This window comes from Pteropus vampyrus, unplaced genomic scaffold (assembly GCF_000151845.1).
Source record: "Pteropus vampyrus isolate Shadow unplaced genomic scaffold, Pvam_2.0 Scaffold12, whole genome shotgun sequence".
Taxonomy (NCBI): domain Eukaryota; kingdom Metazoa; phylum Chordata; class Mammalia; order Chiroptera; family Pteropodidae; genus Pteropus; species Pteropus vampyrus.
Window position 1 is genome coordinate 6,093,014 of NW_011888793.1, and position 18,750 is coordinate 6,111,763.

At 31.1% G+C, this 18,750-nt stretch overlaps 1 protein-coding gene across 3 annotated transcripts in view; it reads left to right on the top strand.

Moving 5' to 3' along the window:
• Positions 1 to 17,909, top strand: part of NMD3 (NMD3 ribosome export adaptor) — a 27,934-nt gene extending 10,025 nt beyond the window's left edge. Inside the window, exons 4-16 of one of the 3 annotated variants that reach the window (XM_011379807.2) lie at positions 863 to 959; positions 2,760 to 2,840; positions 3,612 to 3,740; positions 4,020 to 4,110; positions 5,583 to 5,661; positions 6,354 to 6,450; positions 8,365 to 8,482; positions 9,471 to 9,616; positions 12,592 to 12,704; positions 13,497 to 13,569; positions 14,842 to 14,948; positions 16,069 to 16,139; positions 16,567 to 17,909. In XM_011379807.2, the coding sequence (XP_011378109.1) occupies positions 863 to 959; positions 2,760 to 2,840; positions 3,612 to 3,740; positions 4,020 to 4,110; positions 5,583 to 5,661; positions 6,354 to 6,450; positions 8,365 to 8,482; positions 9,471 to 9,616; positions 12,592 to 12,704; positions 13,497 to 13,569; positions 14,842 to 14,948; positions 16,069 to 16,139; positions 16,567 to 16,700 (1,336 nt within the window). In that variant the 3' untranslated portion in view covers positions 16,701 to 17,909. Of the gene's footprint in view, positions 1 to 862; positions 960 to 2,759; positions 2,841 to 2,869; positions 3,380 to 3,611; positions 3,741 to 4,019; positions 4,111 to 5,582; positions 5,662 to 6,353; positions 6,451 to 8,364; positions 8,483 to 9,470; positions 9,617 to 12,591; positions 12,705 to 13,496; positions 13,570 to 14,841; positions 14,949 to 16,068; positions 16,140 to 16,566 lie in introns of those variants that run through there. The other 2 variants (XM_011379817.2, XM_023524569.1) reach the window with 2 other exon arrangements.
• The last annotated feature ends 841 nt before the right edge of the window (positions 17,910 to 18,750 follow it).

Below are 18,750 nucleotides of genomic sequence, written 5' to 3' on the forward strand. Positions count from 1 at the left end.
ACAAACTAGCTTTTTGAAATTCTTGGCCAATTAACCTCTCTAAACCTTAATTTTGTCATTGGAATGAAAGGGCTTTATTAGATGATACATGAAGTCCTTTCTAACTCCAAAAGCATGCTTATAACAAAGGGGCCTGTATAAGGTTTTTGAATGAATTTTAAAAATGAAAATCAGAACATTCACTTAGAAAGTATGGCAAAAAAAAAAGAAGCACATTTACATAACATTTGAAAGTATTACGTATTTAACGAGCATTTATTTAGCCTTTACTATGTGCTAGACAATGTTCTAAGTCCTGGGTGGGCTGAGCTAAAAACTTAAAGCACATGCGTAAGCGATTTAAATTTTAATTTAGTCAGGTTTTATGTAAGATTTTAAAACATGTTTACAATTAAAATTTGGTAAGGGACTTGAAATAGATGAATAGTCAGAACTATTGTTGATACATAGTACGAAGTACTAATTTATCTTTTTTCTGTGTGAGAAATAGTTCTCAAACATAAATGTACATTGTAAACCATTTTAATGTCGTTTTGAGATGATTTTTACCTGTTTTTCAAATCCTAGCTTTAAAGAACTTTCTGTCATTTCGTCTTCCTCACTGTAATTCTTACTGGTGTTTGAAGTAATAAGACCTCTTTAATGGGTTATTTCAGACTGGCTTTCTCAGATACTCAGAATTTTAACTAAAGCTTTTTAATTAAAGCTACTGAGAATTATTAAAATATATTTGGGTTAAGTGCTTTGGGTCAACTGTAGGTTGTTATTATATCTGGTTAATAATCAGTGTTATATCTTCAGATGGAAATTTTTGTTTTTCCTTGAGAGCTGCTGGGCTTCAGAATATTATCTTCTCTCTCAGATATTTCCAGCCACCAGGAATGTGGATACAGTGTGCATTAGAGTCCAGGGAGCTTCTTGCTTTGTGTTTGAAAAAAATCAAAGCCCCTCTGAGTAAGGTAGGTCAAATAGCTAAAATTTTTTTGTAGGCATATTTTTAATCTCTCCTTTTTGGAAAAATCCTTGTATGAGTAGGTTTTTCAAAAGAAACTGTTAAATGTTGCTGTTGGTAAGCACTGTGCTACAAATGCTGTTTTTATGTTTAAAGTTATATATATTTTATGGAAATGAAAATCTCTGTTTTAACAGATTTAGAGTTAAATTAGTCATTATTTATTGGGAACTTTTTATGCACAGTATTTTTTTGGGGAAAAATACTTATATAAAACCATCACTAAACTTAATTTAGAAGGTTATAGTATTAGGGCTATAGTATTCAGTTTTTTTTCTTTCATTACTGCTCTGGAAAGAAAATATTTGTGCCTGTTACTTGAAGTCAGTACCTAAGTGTCTTCATTTTGTCTCTCTACATACAACTTTCATTTTTCTTTCTGTTAAACTTTATGACTCCCCCCAGGTATATTTTTAATTGACATGGACTCTTGGTTTGAAGGCTTTCAGATTATCTTTTAAACTCTGATAAAACTTCATGTAATAGTTCTTTGAAATTTCTCCTTTTGTTTTCCTTTTTTTCTCCTTGGAATTTCTGTTAGTCAAAGGTTGGCCTTGCTGGCTTAAAACTGCCTTTTTCCTTTTGTATTGTTTTTAACCTTTATTTTGTAGTATTTTGTCTTTTTTTCCATGTTCTTGGAGATTTTCTTTATCTTCTAACTTTTATATTGGTTTTTATTCCCCCTAGCAGTAATATTTGTAAGTTTCAGAGTCTTGAATGTTCTTGATGCGCTCTGTTCTTGAATTTTTCTGAAGGTTTGTTAATAGTTTGAGGTTTTTAAATTTTTTTTCTGGAGTCAGTTTTTTCATTTAACTTGGTCTTTTCACTTTCATACTTCAGGCTTTTGTTAAATGTCTGATGAGCCTTAATAATTCATTAGTTAATTCAGCAGATGTTTATTATGTGTCAAACGTATGCCAGTCTGCTTTTGGTATTGGGGACATGTCAGAAAAATGGTATTATCTTGATGCCCAAGCTGGATACTTGAGTATCATTCTAGAGTGTTCTTTTCCTTCTTCCCATATGCAGCTATCATTAAATCCTGTAGATTTTATCTCCAAAATAGCTCTTGGATCTTTCTGCTTCTGTTATTTCCAGCACCTCTGAGTTCAGGTCACCTATAACTCCTGCCCAAAATATTGAAACAACCTCCATTCTTTTTCTCCCATCTCTTTTCTCAAAACACCCATTTTAGCCACATCGAGTTACACTCTTTCTCACATATAGCATACTGTTTTTGGCTTCTACTGATCCTGTTGATTTGGCAGAGGTTACCATTATGGATTCAGTATTCAGTGTATGAGATCCTCTCTAATGAATGTTCGTTTTTTTTTTTTTTTTTTTTTGAGCCACAAGCTAACACAAAGAATAATCCAAGCAGAAACTTTTGTTCACAAGAGTTTAGAGTAGATGATGAGGTTACACGTTGTTACTTTTTCATAAAAAGTATTATCTCCATTAAAAAAAAAGTATAATTTTTTTAGGGAAAAGAATTTTTTTCCCCATGCAAATACTTTTTTTTTTTTGCTTGAATTATATCGGTTGCATTAATATGCCAGTTAAAATCTAATTAGATTGTCCTTTTATTTACTGTTTTTGTTGCCATACCTTTGATGATAATTTTTTTTACTGGTTATGTTGCGTAGTGATGCTAATCACCTTTGTTAAACATTTTATGAAATCTATTTATTAATTATTTTTCATCTTTTTTCTTATATGGGAACTTGTTTCTTTTTGTTTGTTGAAGGTACGGCTTGTAGATGCAGGCTTTGTTTGGACTGAGCCCCATTCTAAGAGACTTAAAGTTAAACTGACTATTCAGAAGGAGGTAAGTAAGCTGTGTATCATTTTCTAAGCCTGGTTAAAGTGTAGGTAGTTAAAATGGGGGTCTTTTTGTAAGTTATTTTTTGACTTAAGCAGCTTAAAAGTACATGAATACACTCTAAATTTTAACCCTTTGTTACATTTTGCACAGATTATCAGGTCCCTAGTAAGAGCAGCCATTGCTCATGATTAGTGGACTAAGATAATCTTTTCAAAGTTATTTTTATTAGGAAAAGAATTGAAGTAAAAACATGAGCTAAGGCGGTGCTTCGCAAACTAGGCTGATCATCATGACTCACAGTAAATGAATCAGACTGGATTCAACTGGATGTGAGACCCAGGAATATGTTTAAAAAGTTTCCCAGGTGATTTCTGATGATTGGCAATGTTTGGGAATGATTAAATTAAGGGATGTTCTTTGAAAGTTTTTTTGTCTTATTTTTTCTTCTAAGAATGAATTTTACACATACACACATAGACACACAAGTATATATAGATGTAAAAATTCTACAAAGAATATCCTTACAACCACTTCAGCTAAAGGTAAATTTAAAATGTTAATCTAATAAATCCTATGAATGAAACCTATGTATCTTTCTTGAAATAGTATAACTTATTTTTATGACTTTAAATTTAACCGATGTATCGTTGATGTCCTCAAAGCATTCATGGAAAAAGATTTTAAGTTAAATGTTAAAGTGTCTACTTTTAAGAAAAATATTTGTTATTAATCAGAGAAGAAAGAATGAAAGAATGTGATCGTTTTCTTTATCAGGTGATGAATGGTGCTATCCTTCAGCAAGTGTTTGTGGTGGATTATGTTGTACAGCCCCAAATGTGTGGAGATTGCCATAGAGTAGAAGCTAAGGATTTCTGGAAGGCAGTGGTTCAAGTCAGGCAAAAGGTAATGAGAGAAAGTGGGTGCGTGAATCCACCATCTTGTATTTTATTTTTGTCAGTTATAAAAATCTAGTAAAACCTTTTCCTCCTTTTCCAAAATCCTTCATGCACTGAGGATAGTCTATGTTTCTGGAGCATTCATCTTTAGAAATATATCATTATTACATTTTGGGTAATCTTTCAAGATTGTTTTTGTTTTAAAAATCAGTATGCTCTATAGGTGGCTTTTCTTTCTTTTCTTTTTTTTTCCATCTATTAACCTAATAAATGCATTTATGTTTAGACTTTGCACAAAAAAACTTTCTACTATCTGGAACAGTTAATTTTAAAATATGGAATGCATCAGAATACACTTCGTATCAAAGAGATTCATGGTGAGTTAAAATTTAAAAGCATTTGAAATGATGTCAAAACTTTTTCAACTAACCTAAGGGGTCTTTTATCTTTACTGATAATATCTAGACTATTACTTTCAAAAAGAACTTTCCGTTAGGAGGAAAAAAATTTAGTTATCTGCATTGTTCAACATGATAGCCACTAGCCATGTGTGGCTATTGAATACTTGAAATGTGGCTAGTGCAACTGAAGAAATGAATTTTAATTTTTTTCTATTTTAATTTAAATTTACATTAAATAGCTACAAGATGAGTAAACCAGGAACTACATTTAGAATGTAAAGTGCTATGATAGAAAATTCATTAAAACTTGTTTTATGCAGAGATTAGTTTCTCCTGTAATATATTTGTTTTTCATATCTCTAGAGGCATTTGTGATGGATACATTAAATCAGAAACCTAAACTCAGTAATAATAAACAGTAATATACAAATGATATAATTAGATTTCTTAAGGATAGAATTTTAAAATATTTGCATAATTCCAGAATGGCTCCTTAGAGCATATTTTGTCTTATTATAATGGTAAAATTATGTGCTCTGTATGCAAATTGTGATAACATTGGTTTTCTTCATGTGGGCTTGTTCTATAATGTTCTGTGACTTAACATGTTATATAATATATTTGGAAAGCTTTCCCTGTCATTACATATAATTCTACTTCATTATTTTCAACCAGTGTGTGTATTCATTAATCGATGTATATTTAATTAGTTATTTCCTGTTAGTTGGCTTAGAGTGTTTAAGAACTCTAGTCTAATCAAGATTTTCTTTTATGTTTCTTTCAAATGTTTTATAATTTTAGCTCTTATATTTAGAATTTCTACCATTTGGAATTAAAGTGTTTTTTTTTTTTTTTAATCTTAGGACATTATTTTATGAATGTTCTATGAATTTTTAAAAATCGTTTATATTCTTCCTTGGGACATTCTATAATCTCAATTAAATTAACCTTTATAGTTGGTTATTAAAGTTCCACGTATCCTTCCTATTTTTGGTCAGTTCGGTCATTTTGGTTTTGATAGTCTTTTACTAGTTTCCCACAATGATTTATACATGTGTTAACATTTGTTGATTTCTTCTTTTTACTAGTTTTTTTCTTCATCTCAGTACTGTTGTTAGGTGTACTATTGTCTTCTTGGTAGATGGTTCCATTTATTACATAAAATATCTTTCTGTGTTCTGTTTAGTGTTTTTCTCTCCCCTCTTGACCTTGAATTTTATTTAGTATGAAATTAAAATTGCGAATCTTATTTTTGTATCATTTGTCTGATTTGTCTATCCTTTTATCAGACAAGTCTTAAATGATACAACATCCCTAATTGTTGTGGTTAGAATATATTTGCTAATAATTTGATTTTTTAAATACATGTTTAATTTGTTATACAGTTATATTAGTAGAGGAAAATCTTGTTTTGCAGAATTATTTTCATGTGGATTTTTTTTTTTAAGATGGACTGGATTTCTATTATTCTTCAAAGCAGCATGCTCAGAAGATGGTAGAATTTCTTCAGTGCACAGTTCCTTGTAGGTATGTTCTGAACCTAAATGTGATTAAGTCCAAGGAGCTGGGAGTAGATGTAGGTCACAGGCTGAGACATGTTAAAATATTAAAAATTATGTTAAAATATTTAAAATTATAGTATAGGGATACTTACACAATTAGTAAGCATTCATTGGATTAGACACTTTAAGGGAAGTATTAGCCAAAGAGCATGTAAGAACCACTTTGGGGATCTAGACCCCACCCCATGATAAGAAGCACTGTAAGATTGAACCACTGATTTATTTTTTAATAAGAGAAAAGAAAGATTGGGGTAGAGGGCTTTGGGGAGAAGCTTCATGGAGGAGGAAGGACTTTGCTCCTAAAATGGGAAATTTTCAAAGGTAGAGTTTATATTGAAAGTTGAGATTAGTGTAAAGAAAGACTTGTGTATGTAGACTAGATTGGTCTTTTAATAGATGCTGTACATAGACTAGATTGGTCTGAGCCAAGGGCATGTTTTGGAGTTTTTTAGTAAAGTTGAAAATAGTGAGGGTGCAGTCATGTTGTTGAAGGTTTTGAAATATGAATGGGTAAAATTAAAATTAGGCTTCACCATAGCAGACATTAGGTAGCTGTTTCAAAACTTGGACAGTGATGATTTGATTTGATGAAAATTGATATTTCGAGACTATACAAGTAAGGCCTTTGTCTTTTTATTATTATTTTTCTCTTAATAGATACAAAGCCTCACAGAGACTCATCTCTCAGGATATCCGTAGTAACACATACAATTACAAAAGCACTTTTTCTTTGGAAATTGTTCCAATATGCAAGGTACTTTTTCTTATTTAATTAATCCATATTTATAAAAGAGTGCAAGTAGTTAATTAGTTTATATGTAATTATTAGCTCCTGATTTCCTTTTGGGATTGGTTAAAAATTTAGAATAACTTCCTTCTTAAGTGATTCTAACACATTAAGCCATGTTAAAAGATACTAAAAAGTAATCATGCTTAAAAGTATAAATTGGCATACCTTTTATTTTGGTGTACTAATTAAAAGGCCTATTGCAGTTTTTTTTAATGTCCATATTTCTTAAAATTTGTGTTCCTAGTGGACACATGACAGTTCTGTGAAACTTTGAATACAGGAAATGGCATTAAACCACTTTGGAATATGTTCAAACTGGATTTTGGCATTATGAAAATAAACAGTAATGTGGAAATGAGACCATAGAGTCACTTTTGTGATTTAAAAACATAATAACACTTAAAATGTAAGATTATCAATTTATTTAATTGTACTATGGTAAAACTTTGGTTCAAAAACGTAAATGAATTAAAATTTGATAAATAGTTATTGAAGATCTACTATATAGAAGGCTGTGTGTCAGGGATTATGTATTCTAGAGATTCCTGCCATATAGGAGTTTATGTGTTGATATTTAAAACACTGATTATGATAAGTGCCATAATTGTGAGCATTTCATAAAAATTAATATCTAAGTACTTGAGTATGTTTTACCTCTTTACGTCTCATAATAACTGGAGTAAATCAAATTATCATTTTGAAGATGAGGAAATTGAAGCTTTGGGAGGTTAGAAGACGTGCCCAAAGTTATTTAACTACAAGAATAATGAAGCTAGGATTTGCGCCTAGGTCTGTGACTCTTAAACTTTAAAGCTGGTATCACTACTTTATGATGTAGTACAGTACCAGGGATGAAGTGATGGCTTAAAACAGGGTCAGCAAACTTATTCTGTAAAGGGCCAAGTAGTCAATATTTTCAGCTTTCGTGCCATATAAAATCTTTTGCCAACTACTGAGCTCTGCTACTGTTTTACAGAGTAGCCATAGATAATATGTAAATGAATGGCCAAGGTTGTGTTCCAGCAAAACTTTATAAAAGTGTGCTGTGGCCATACTGGGCTTGAAGGTCATATTTTGCAAACCCCTGGTTTAAAACAGTTAACATTTTCCTGGTGCATACGCTAGGAAATACAAATTTAGGTTTGAGGGCATATGTAACACCTTGTGTATTAAGTGCTTGGAGTGATTCATATAAGTAACTGGATGAATACACAATGTAAAGGAATATTTTGATTAATCTTTGGAGATTTACAAAGTTATAAAGGACTAGACCAGGTGCTATTAGGGATGCACAGAATGTCCTTTCAGTGGAGGAGACTATGATTTGAATAGATACAGCTTAAATATAATCCAGATTCTTTTATATTTTAATATAGTTTAAAAACCACATTACTGATATTATTTTCCAGTGTACTACATAGAGGTATGCTTTTGGGGGGCATTAGATCTCTGATTACATATCGTTATAAGTAGCCATGAAAGAGAAACATGGCTTCTCTGAAATTTGTTTTTTTTTGTGGAGATTGAGAGAAGTCAGGTAGTTTAGAAAATCACTCCTTCTGATGTTTAATATTTTGCTCAGAATGTACACTATGTTAATATAGAGTGATAAGCAGTTACTCTTACATAAAATTGAAATAATAGCTTGGCGAATAAGATGTGGAAAAAATTTTAAAGCATTTTTATTAAGACAAAATGCATAGCTTATTTTCTGTTTCTCTAAAGGCCTGATTCTTTGGGACCTTTGTTGATATGTAGAATAAAAAATTTAATGTTTTGAATTGGGAAAATGTACTTGGGTCAGGTTTACATTGATGAGTGTTTTTTGGAGACTTATTTAGGAATTGCTTCACTCTAAATGGTAGTTCTTATGCCTAGGATAATGTTGTTTGTCTGTCTCCAAAACTGGCACAAAGCTTGGGAAATATGAATCAGATTTGTGTGTGTATTCGAGTTACCAGCGCCATCCATCTCATAGATCCAAATACCGTCCAAGGTAAGTTTTAGGAACTATTTGCCTTGACAGTTCTGTCTAGCAAGTAGTAATAATTTATGTTGTTAATTTTATCAAACATTCTCAATAATATTGTTTTGAAAAATTAGTTACATTTTTTACTTTTGGCAAATTATCCTTATATTTTTTACTTGAAGAAACAATTCTGTGAACTTTAAAAATGTATTAGTTTTATTCCATTTAGTTTTAATGAAATCTATTTATTTACCTCATTAAATGTTTGTGACTATTTAAGTTCATTGCCACATTTTAGTGTATAGCAAATATTTTAAAGTGTGGAACATTTGACTTTGTAAACCTGTAGAATATTCAGTTTAATTATAAATTTGAAGTAATTTCACCATCATTGTACATAATTTTTAACATTCCCTTGATAAAAACTGTTTTAAAGAAGACCCTATTTTTATAGATGTCTCAGTACTTGTTTGCATCTCCTACTTCTTGATCTTTTGCACTATTTCCTGTAATGTAAGTTTTCTTATAAAAAATTAAGTTTATTTTGGTATTTTCCAGAAAGTCATTTATTATCCTTGTCAATTCGAATTTATTAGTCAAAGTTCTTTTTTTTACAATATCGGGATGAACTTCTGTCAGGTGGAACTTTATTTCCCATAAACTAAGCAGCTAAGATGGCTGATAATGTTTCTAAAATAAAATGTAAGCACATGAAACAACTATACAACTGATTGGATCTGACCTTATATTAGAAAGGCTCTTAGCTCTGCGGTGTTCTGATTGTAGTAATCACTTAAGATTTGTTTGACGGCTGATAATTCTCTTGTGCTGTGAGAAGTTTGGGGCTGATTTATAGGAATAAATGATGACCCTAGAGAGTGAGTTGCCAACTGTGGTTCCTGTTGAACTGATGCTTCCCACTTCATATATACCAACTTCTTCCTAGTTATAACATTTGTTGACTTTTGAAATACTTCATTTCTCTTGTTCTTTAATGTTCTGTGTTTATTCTTAGTTGCAGATATTGATGGGAACACTTTCTGGAGTCACCCTTTCAATAGTTTATGCCATCCCAAACAGTTAGAGGAGTTTATTGTGATGGAATGCAGCATAGTCCGAGACCTAAAACGCAGTGCAGGTGCTGGAATGATATCAAAAAAGGTGAGTTCCATTCTGCTTGCCTTTTTTTCATCCCCAACTTATTGTTTTGGTCTCTTTTTTTTTTTTAATTTGTATTTTTTAAAAAATTTGTTGGTAATTCCAAAATGTTCCAAATAAAGCTAGCACCACATTCATTCCATGTTTGTATGTTGTTTGCTTTTAACATTGGTTATTGTGGTGAAAATGAACAGACTTATACTCTGGTAAGTTAATTTTTTCTCTTTAATGTTGGAGACATTTTTTAAAATGTTTATTATTATGATTAAGCATTTTTTTGCTTTACGTTTACACAGGAGAATCACATGATAAGCTAACCTTTTTTATAGTTTAAAAAATTTTCAAATATTTTGAATTAAATATAAGCTATAGTCTTACTGAATACTGAATATGTCAGTATGCATCTCTAAAACATGGGAACATTTTCTACGTAATTAAAATATTATCATACAAACATTATCATTTGTATTCAAATTTCCTTTTATGTCCCAAAGTTCTTTTTATGTTTTTTCAAACTAGTATCCCATTGAGATTTTGATTGGGGTTGCATTGAATCTGTCGATCAAGTCGAGTAGAACTTAATCAGGACAATATTCAGTCTTCCTATCCATCAACGTGGAATTTCTCATTTGCTTAGTTCTTTTTTGATTTTGTTCATCTGAGTTTTGTAGTTTTTCTCATAAAGATCTTATATTTGTTAGATTTCTGTCTAAGTATTTAATTATTTTGGGTGCTAATGTAAATGGTATCGTGTTTTTAATTTCAAATTCCACTTGTTCATGTTGATATATAGGAAAGCAATCGACTTTTGTTTATAATCTTGTATCCTGTATCCTTGCTATGTTCTGGGAATTATTTTGGTCCATTCAGATTTTGTGCATACATAATCATGTCATCTGCAAACAAGATAATTTTTTCCTTCCCAATCTATATACTTTTCATTCACTTTTCTTGTTTTTTGCATTAGCTAGGATTTCTAATATGATATTGAAAAGGAATGATGAGAGGGTACACTCTTTCCTTATACCTTATCTTAGGGAGAAATCTTCAAGTGTCTCCCATTTAAATATACTGGTAGCTGTAAGTTTTTTGTATATATTCTTAATCAAGTTGAGAAAGTTCCCTGCTATTCCTACTTTACGAGAATTTTTAACATGAATGGGATGTTAGATTTTGTCAAATGCTTTTTCTGTATCTGTTGATACCATCATGATTTTTCTTTTTTGATATAATTGATGGATCATATGAATTGATTTTCAGATGTTGAACCAGCCTTGAAGACGGGGTAAATACCACTTGGTCATGGTGTACAATTCTTCTGTATTTTGTTGAGGATTTTTGCATCTTGTTCATGAGACATTGGTCTATAGTTTGCTTTCCTGGTAACGTCTTTGTTTAGTTTTGGTATTAGGGTAATGTTGACCTTGTAAATGTGTTAGGAAGTATGCCCTCTGCTTCTGTCTTCTGGAAGAGATTGTAGATAATAGGTATAATTTCTTTTTTAAATGTTTAGTAGAATTCACCAGTGAATCTGTCTGGGCCTGGTGCTTTCTGTTTTGGAAAGTTATTAATTACTGATTCAATTTCTTTAGTAAATGTAGGCCTATTTCTATGTCCTTTTTATATGACTTTACTAGTCCTTGAAAGCATCCTTACTTTCTGGTATAACACCACAACATTTAGGTGTTCCAGAATCACATTGTATAATTCTTACCCGTATCTGATACCAGATATTTCTTCAAGGGTATAATAAGTCTGATTTCTTTTACTGTGAATTAGTATTTAGACACTCTCAGTCTGTATACTAATGGTGCTCATTTTTATTGAGGTAATATTGTGTCTTGAGACAAAAATAACTTCTGATAATTTGGGAAAATCATCGGAAATGGGAAACACTACTTTTCACTTTTTTATTTAAAATAAAAAATTTAATTAAGAGGAAACTTTTATCATTAATAACATATGTATAAGAATACCATTTCCCCTTAGGGATAAAAGCAGATACTATGTTTTCCTGGTTTTCAAAAAATACACTTAGCTAGAACAGGTCATAAGTCTCTAATAGAAGCAGCCTAGTAGCTAGAAAGTGTATCCTGTTACATAGGATTTAGTCTCTTTCTGGTCATTCACTTTTTTTTTTTCTCCCAATTCTTTCCTAAATCTGAGACCTGTGTGTTATTTCAGTTTCCCCCTTTATCCCTACCTCTTTTTTTTTTTTTCATCTCAAATTCTGTAATTCTGTCTGTAACTCAGTATTACTCTTGATCCCATATGGGTCTGTTTTTTTTTGTTTTGTTTTGTTTTTAGTAAATGGTATTGGAGTGTGCTATATGTAATTAAGTCAGGAAATCTGAACGTCAGTTATAGTTGCTTGTAAAATCATGTTGGAAGGGGACTTTAATGTTTTTCTAGTTTAGAGTTTCAAACTAAGGATGTTGTTTCTGCAACAAATAGTTTTAAAGTGTTATACCTCAAAATAGTAGACATCCAAAAAATTAATTTAATGTCGTTTGAATTCTCTAGTAGTAATGGGGCCACTGGGATTGCTAGATTTTTTTTTTTTTTTTGAAACTATGGGTAAAACACAAGGAGTTGCTTAGGATATTTTCTGGATTTAAGACTTTACTTTTTCAGTTATTCTTTTTGCTCAGTCTATATTGGCCCTTCTTGTGAAAGCATTTTTTTTTTTTTTTTTTTTTTTTGGAAAATTCTACATATGTCTGTTTTAAGGTGACATCATTAATGTTTTATAAAAGCCTTGACTAAAATCTTAACAAAAGTATTTATTTTATGTATTCCTTATAAATCTTTTTCTGTACTCATAGTTTATTTTCAAAGTTTCAGAAATCTGAAAAAAACATTCCTGTCTTTTAAATGAAAATTAGAAAACAAAAATCAACATTGTATGTAAGTTTTCTATGAAATGCTTTTTGAGTTATGCTTATATTATTGAAGAATGCATTTTCTTTCCTGTTAAGCATACCCTTGGGGAAGTCTGGGTACAGAAAACATCTGAAATGAATACAGATAAACAGTATTTTTGTCGTACTCATTTGGGACATCTTCTGAATCCTGGAGACCTGGTGTTGGGGTTCGTATTATTTTATAGTATTTTAAACTGTCAATTAGCATTGCAAAATTGAGAGGGGGGCAGCAAAGCTATCTAAAATACTAAAGTTGCGTATTCCAAAAAGAAGTTGAGTTCTTACGAGCCTTGTAGCTCTTTTTATTGATAACTAAATTGAACTGTGGTTTGGACATAAGCCCATAGTTAATCCATTTTGGCTATCGTTTTAAAATGTGATGTGTTCCAAATTTTAAAGAATTGAACCCTGAAGTTGTATCATTAGATCATATAGCTTTTTGGAGGTTTAGGTAGTTTTTATTATCCATATGCTGCTGCTCAAATATTTTCTTTTAAAATGTGGCAGCCATGTATATAAAGGGTCTTTACAGGCATAGGACAGTCCATTCTGATGCAGAGCTTATCAGCATGCCTTGAACATTACTTTTGCTCTTAGAGTTTCAGTTCCTTTTACTAGAGAATGGGGTTCTGTTTGTTTGTTTTGTTATAAACCGAATGGAACTATCTAACTGAATCCTAATGTTAGACCGATAATATAAGTCTGTTTTGCTTCTTCACAAGTATATGGTAAGGTGGATGATAATGGATATGTGAAACTAAAGAGATAAGAGTGCCCTATTATTTTTACTGGGTTCCATAGAAGCATGTTCCCTGTATAGTAAACTGCAAAACTTTTGAAGTGGGAAAGCATATTAAATGTTTGATCTTAGGAGGAACTTCTAGGCGATCATTTATAAAGTATAAAAAGTTACATGGAAAGAAAAATGTTTTTGCCATTAAGTGTTTTATTGTTTTCAGGTTTGATTTGGCAAACTGTAACTTAAATGATGAGCATGTCAACAAAATGAACCCAGATAGAGTTCCAGATGTGGTAAGATTTAGATTTTTTTCTTTTTTTCCTGTATTAAAGAGGAATGATGTAACTCTTACGGGTAGATTGCACTAGTTCACATTCTTGCAAATAACAAGACAATTTAGAGATTTCTTTTGAAATTGCAGTTAAGGTATAATAGCAGAAGCCTTAATTTTAAATCATTATTTTTAGTGGGGAAACCCCAAGATTTAAAGAGTTTTTTCGTTGCCCTTAAAATCAGATTTTCATATTCTGTCTAAATACTTGATACTATTCGTAAACAAATATAAATTTGCAGTGAAAATTGATGACCTTTAGAGTTTATTCAGATTCACTCTTTTAGGCTCAGCTTATTTCATGCATTGTTTAGTTAAGAAGGCGGAGTTAAACTGTTTTTTCAGTTTAAATATAATTGCAGTCGAAAATGATCTTCACAGTTGCAACTTTTAGAGAAAGAATGACTTGAAAAAAACCTGTTTAAACATGAGTTTAAAAGACTCATGAGCAATAGTGAATGTGAAATGTGAAAGATCCTATCTTCTGCTTGCTTAATCTTTTAAAATAAACATTGATCTCTAGCTGTGATCAAAAATAAAGTCTTGGTTTAAGGATTCCTCACCACCCAGTTGTGCTTTTATTAATTAGTAAATTAAGAAATAGAAGCATGGTTTAGTTGTAAGTCTAAATATTTCTAACAAGGTCATAAGAGGAGATCAAGATGGTCTTACAAGATTTTGTATTGTATAATACTATATACTATTTTATTTATTCCACAGTATATTGATCTATTCTAAGACATAACTGTGAACGGTATATATAGTTCTATATGTATAGTTCTATAAGTGCTTATTAGTAGGCATAAAAGGGAGAAAAAGTCTCTTAGTAATGTTTCAGAATGATTTATGTGAATAGTACCTAAAAGCTGAACTTTGGTAAAAAAAACAAAACAAAAAAAACAAAAAAACCCCCACAAAAACCCACCATAAACTGAAGTTTTTGGTACAGAGGAAAAAAATTCAATCATTGGAAAATTTCACTTAGTAAATTTTAATAATTATACAAATAATACATTCTCGTAAAATATTAAGTACCAGGAGAAAAATGTTCAAAATTCTCTGGACACTGCCTCTGGATCCCTCCCTACTTCTTTCCCCTGGGGTGTAACCTCTGTCATTAATTTGATTATTTCCTGGCATTCCTAAACCTTTCATTTTTTAACTTTATTAATTTTGAGGCCCTGTTACCTAGTTCTCATTTTTTGTAACTTTGTAAATATTCTGTTAATTTTAGGTATTAATCAAGAAGAGCTATGACCGTACCAAACGTCAGCGTCGTAGAAACTGGAAACTGAAAGAGCTTGCAAGAGATAGAGAAAACATGGATACAGATGATGAAAGGTCCCACTTTTTTAAAAATCTTATATGTTGTCTCAGAGGAAGTCCTTATGATAAGTCTTTATGGTTTTTATATTATAAAGAAATAGTCATCATACAATGATCCTGGCACTCAATATTAATTTTGGATTCTTACCAGTATAAGACGATATAATGACATTTAGCACAGATTTAGTTATTATTTCCTGTATTATAATCTGACAATTGCAGTGTTATTGTAAACAGTTCATTTGAAAAGTCAAAATATAATAAGTAATTACCTTATGGATATCACAAATAGCAAATGAGTACGTATGAGTTGAAATAAAAAGAAAATAGCTCATTGATATCAAATATGCTATTTCTTAACTTAAGGAGAAATGAAGATATTTTGTTCTAGAAAAGTGTATTGGATAATTTAAAAAGTGGTCGTAATGATTGTGAAGACACTGATTTCTAAAAAAATGAAGAATTTATATAAAATTGTATTATTAAATGTGAGTGGTGAAACCGATATTTCTAAAATATACTTTCATAAGGTAATTTAAAGTAAGTATGTATTAAATATATAAGGTATGAACAAGCCTGATCCCATCTGATATCGGAAGCTAAGCAGGGTCGGGCCTGGTTAGTACTTGGATGGGGGACCACCTAGGAAGGCTGGGTGCTGTAGGCGTAAAAAATGAAAAGGGATTGTAAGCTGACAAGATCCTTGCAATCTGTGAGGTCAACCAAGGGTTGCCTCGCCTAAAACAATAAAAAATTAAAAAAAAATAAATATATAATGTTAAATTAATTAGATATTATAAATTTATTTGAGTATTTCATCTATAGTCTTTAAAATATCTTATTTCAACTTGGCCATAAGACTTTTTTGGGGAAGGTAAAGGAGGAAGAGGGTCTTCTCATTGTATTATTTTTAAATTAACATCATCTTATATTCAGTTTATATTTTTATCATGTAATTTTGAAAGAAAAGATTATTTAAAAACTGTCAGAATATTTATCATTCACATTTGACCTTCAGATATTTTAAAGATTTTAATACTTGGAACACATTTATCTTCTAGTGCTAAAAACAAAGAGAACTTCATACTTTCTTGGTAAAGATGAAATATTTAAATATTTCTTTATTCTTCTGTAGGCAATACCAAGATTTCCTTGAAGATCTTGAAGAAGATGAGGCAATTAGAAAAAATGTAAACATTTATAGAGGTTGGTGTTTTAAGTGTATTTACGTTGTATCTTCTGTATATAGATGTATTCTCCCAGAACGAATATTTTAGTATCTTAAACTTTGATTTCATAATTTACTTTTATTGTGTTTTGAAAACTACTTTGGTTAAACATTTATTAAAGAAAAAACATGAACAGTAAAACTTATTAAAATGTTTGCTATACCACATTTGAGATCATTTGCTTCCTAGTGTAATCCCTTAAGTTGTTGACCCCTACGCTAGTGCATATTTATTCGTATATTTATGTAGTTCAGTCATTCAATGGATGTTTAAATGGATACTTTAGATATGAAAGCAGAGCTCTGGATTTAATATGGTTAAGTAAGAGTAGTAATGGTGGGGGCAGGTATTTGCCTATTTACATATTTTTATTTATTTGAAATCTTCCTTGTATTTTTTCTCAGATTCAGCCATTCCTGTGGAAAGTGACACAGATGATGAAGGAGCACCTCGAATTAGTCTGGCTGAGATGCTTGAAGACCTTCACATTTCTCAAGATGCTACTGGTGGAGAAGGTGAATCGATGATGATGACATAATGAGATCACGTTGTAGATGGTTTCTGCATCTCTAGGCTCAAGTTGTTGGACAAAATTACTGTTTGTTCCATCTGTGCTTCCAGTATTCAGAGAGGAGAAATTTAGTTTTAGACCTGAATAAATATTTTGATTGTTAAAGCACTGAAGAAGATTGATGGTTTTAAAATTTAGGCAACAAAAGATGGAGAATGTGTAGAATTTTATTGTTTCCTTTTTGGTTGGTGATTTTGTTTTTATGAGGCAAGTATTTTCTGATATGTTAGCACTGGGGTTAAAAAACTTAAAAGTTGTGATTCCTTGGAGGTTACCTAAATCTTCCAAGCATAAAACAAACTTTTACATTCTTTATATTGATTGCTTTAGTAAAAAACAGTGTATGAATTTATTATGCACTTTGATCCACTTTAGATCATTTTTATGTTCTTGGGGTAGGGAAGTTGGGGTTCAGTTATCACTGGACATTCAGGAGGAAAGTTAATTTTGTATTAATTCCTCAAAAGTTATTAAATTGGGGGTTATCTTAATTTTATTGGAGAAGGAAATATATTTAAAATATTTCTGGATTTGTAGCAAACAGACTAATTATTTAAAGGTTAAATAACACTTGTACCTTTGTTATTTTTGCCTGTGTCAGTGGCTTAGGGCAATAGCTGCTTATGTCATAAAAATGTCTTCCTATCACTTCAAGGATTTTGCTTTAAAATTTTGGTTTACAAATTGAGAAAGAAGGAATTTTCTCTATATCTGTCATTTAATACATCACTAGCAAAAGGAATATTAGAATCCAGCATACAGATGATGAAGTAATAAAAGTTATTTTCATGCTATATAACACCATGATTTCAGATGAATGAGGAATGCCTTCCACATCCTTAAAAAGAAAAGCATTAGGTTGGGTTTTAAAGTGTCTGAGGATGAAATATTAAGATTCTATTTCTGTAAGCAAGATCATACTTCCTAAGTGTGCCAAAACTAAGAGCTAATTTTAAAAGTCTAGGAATACCACTAAATAAGGAAATTGAGTAAGTGCTGAATGGAAGATTTTTGTTTTTTTAAGATTGGACTCCTTAATTCTGAAGTTATGAATAAATGCTTGAATTTTCTATTGTGGCTCCTTTCTGTTCACATATTTAAAAGCTTTCGCTTGTAGTCTGTTTATTCTATGTCAAGACATTCAAAAACATGAAAATAAAAACATTCTCCCCTGTTTTTGTGTCCTTGAGGTGATTGCATCAGTGTCATATTTAAATGACAGAATCTCATGCAATTTTCCAAAGTGGAATTATATTTATTTCAGTACTTGTCATTTGGTTTTCCCACTGAAAAATATAGTTTCCCACTAATCTTAATCAGTTTTACTCTTTTTTGATGTCATGTCTTTCTGTAGAATGAAACCTATCAGGTGAAATAAGGCTGTGACGAGGTGTAGGAATGTAACTAAGAAAAACTGTTAGCTAAGATCTTGCACAGAATTATACAGCTTTGATAAATCTCACATTTTAGAGTATAGTTTTTAGGCTATGTGTCCCAAAATATTCTTGTTGATATCCCAGAATTGATACAACTTAGGAATGCTAGTATTAATCAAATTCATAAGAAGCTGATTGTAACCCAGTTTATAAATATAATTTCTAAGTCAGTACGATCAGTTATCTTCTTTTGTAGCCAGATCTGCACTTGAAGTTGCTGTTTCATAGGTAAAAGTTACATGATGAGCAAGGAAACAGTTGAGGGAGAGAGTTGCTTATGCAATTCACGTTTAACCGCATGAAGCTAATTCCTTGCCACAGTAGAAGCCAGAACTCCAGGCTGTGTGCCAGGACACACCTATCGGTCAGTACTGAGTCAATGCCAGAGTCCGCTCTCTAGGCTCTTAATTATAGTAAATGTGTTCATATTGATTTCATCCTTTAGATTACTTCGTTATTTTCAGCTCAAGGGACATTTACTTTTTAAAAAGTTGCAAGAATAACACAGAATTCCTGGATACCCTTCACTCTGATTTGCTAAATGTGAACATTTGCCTCATTTTTTTTCTCTCTCGTTTTTT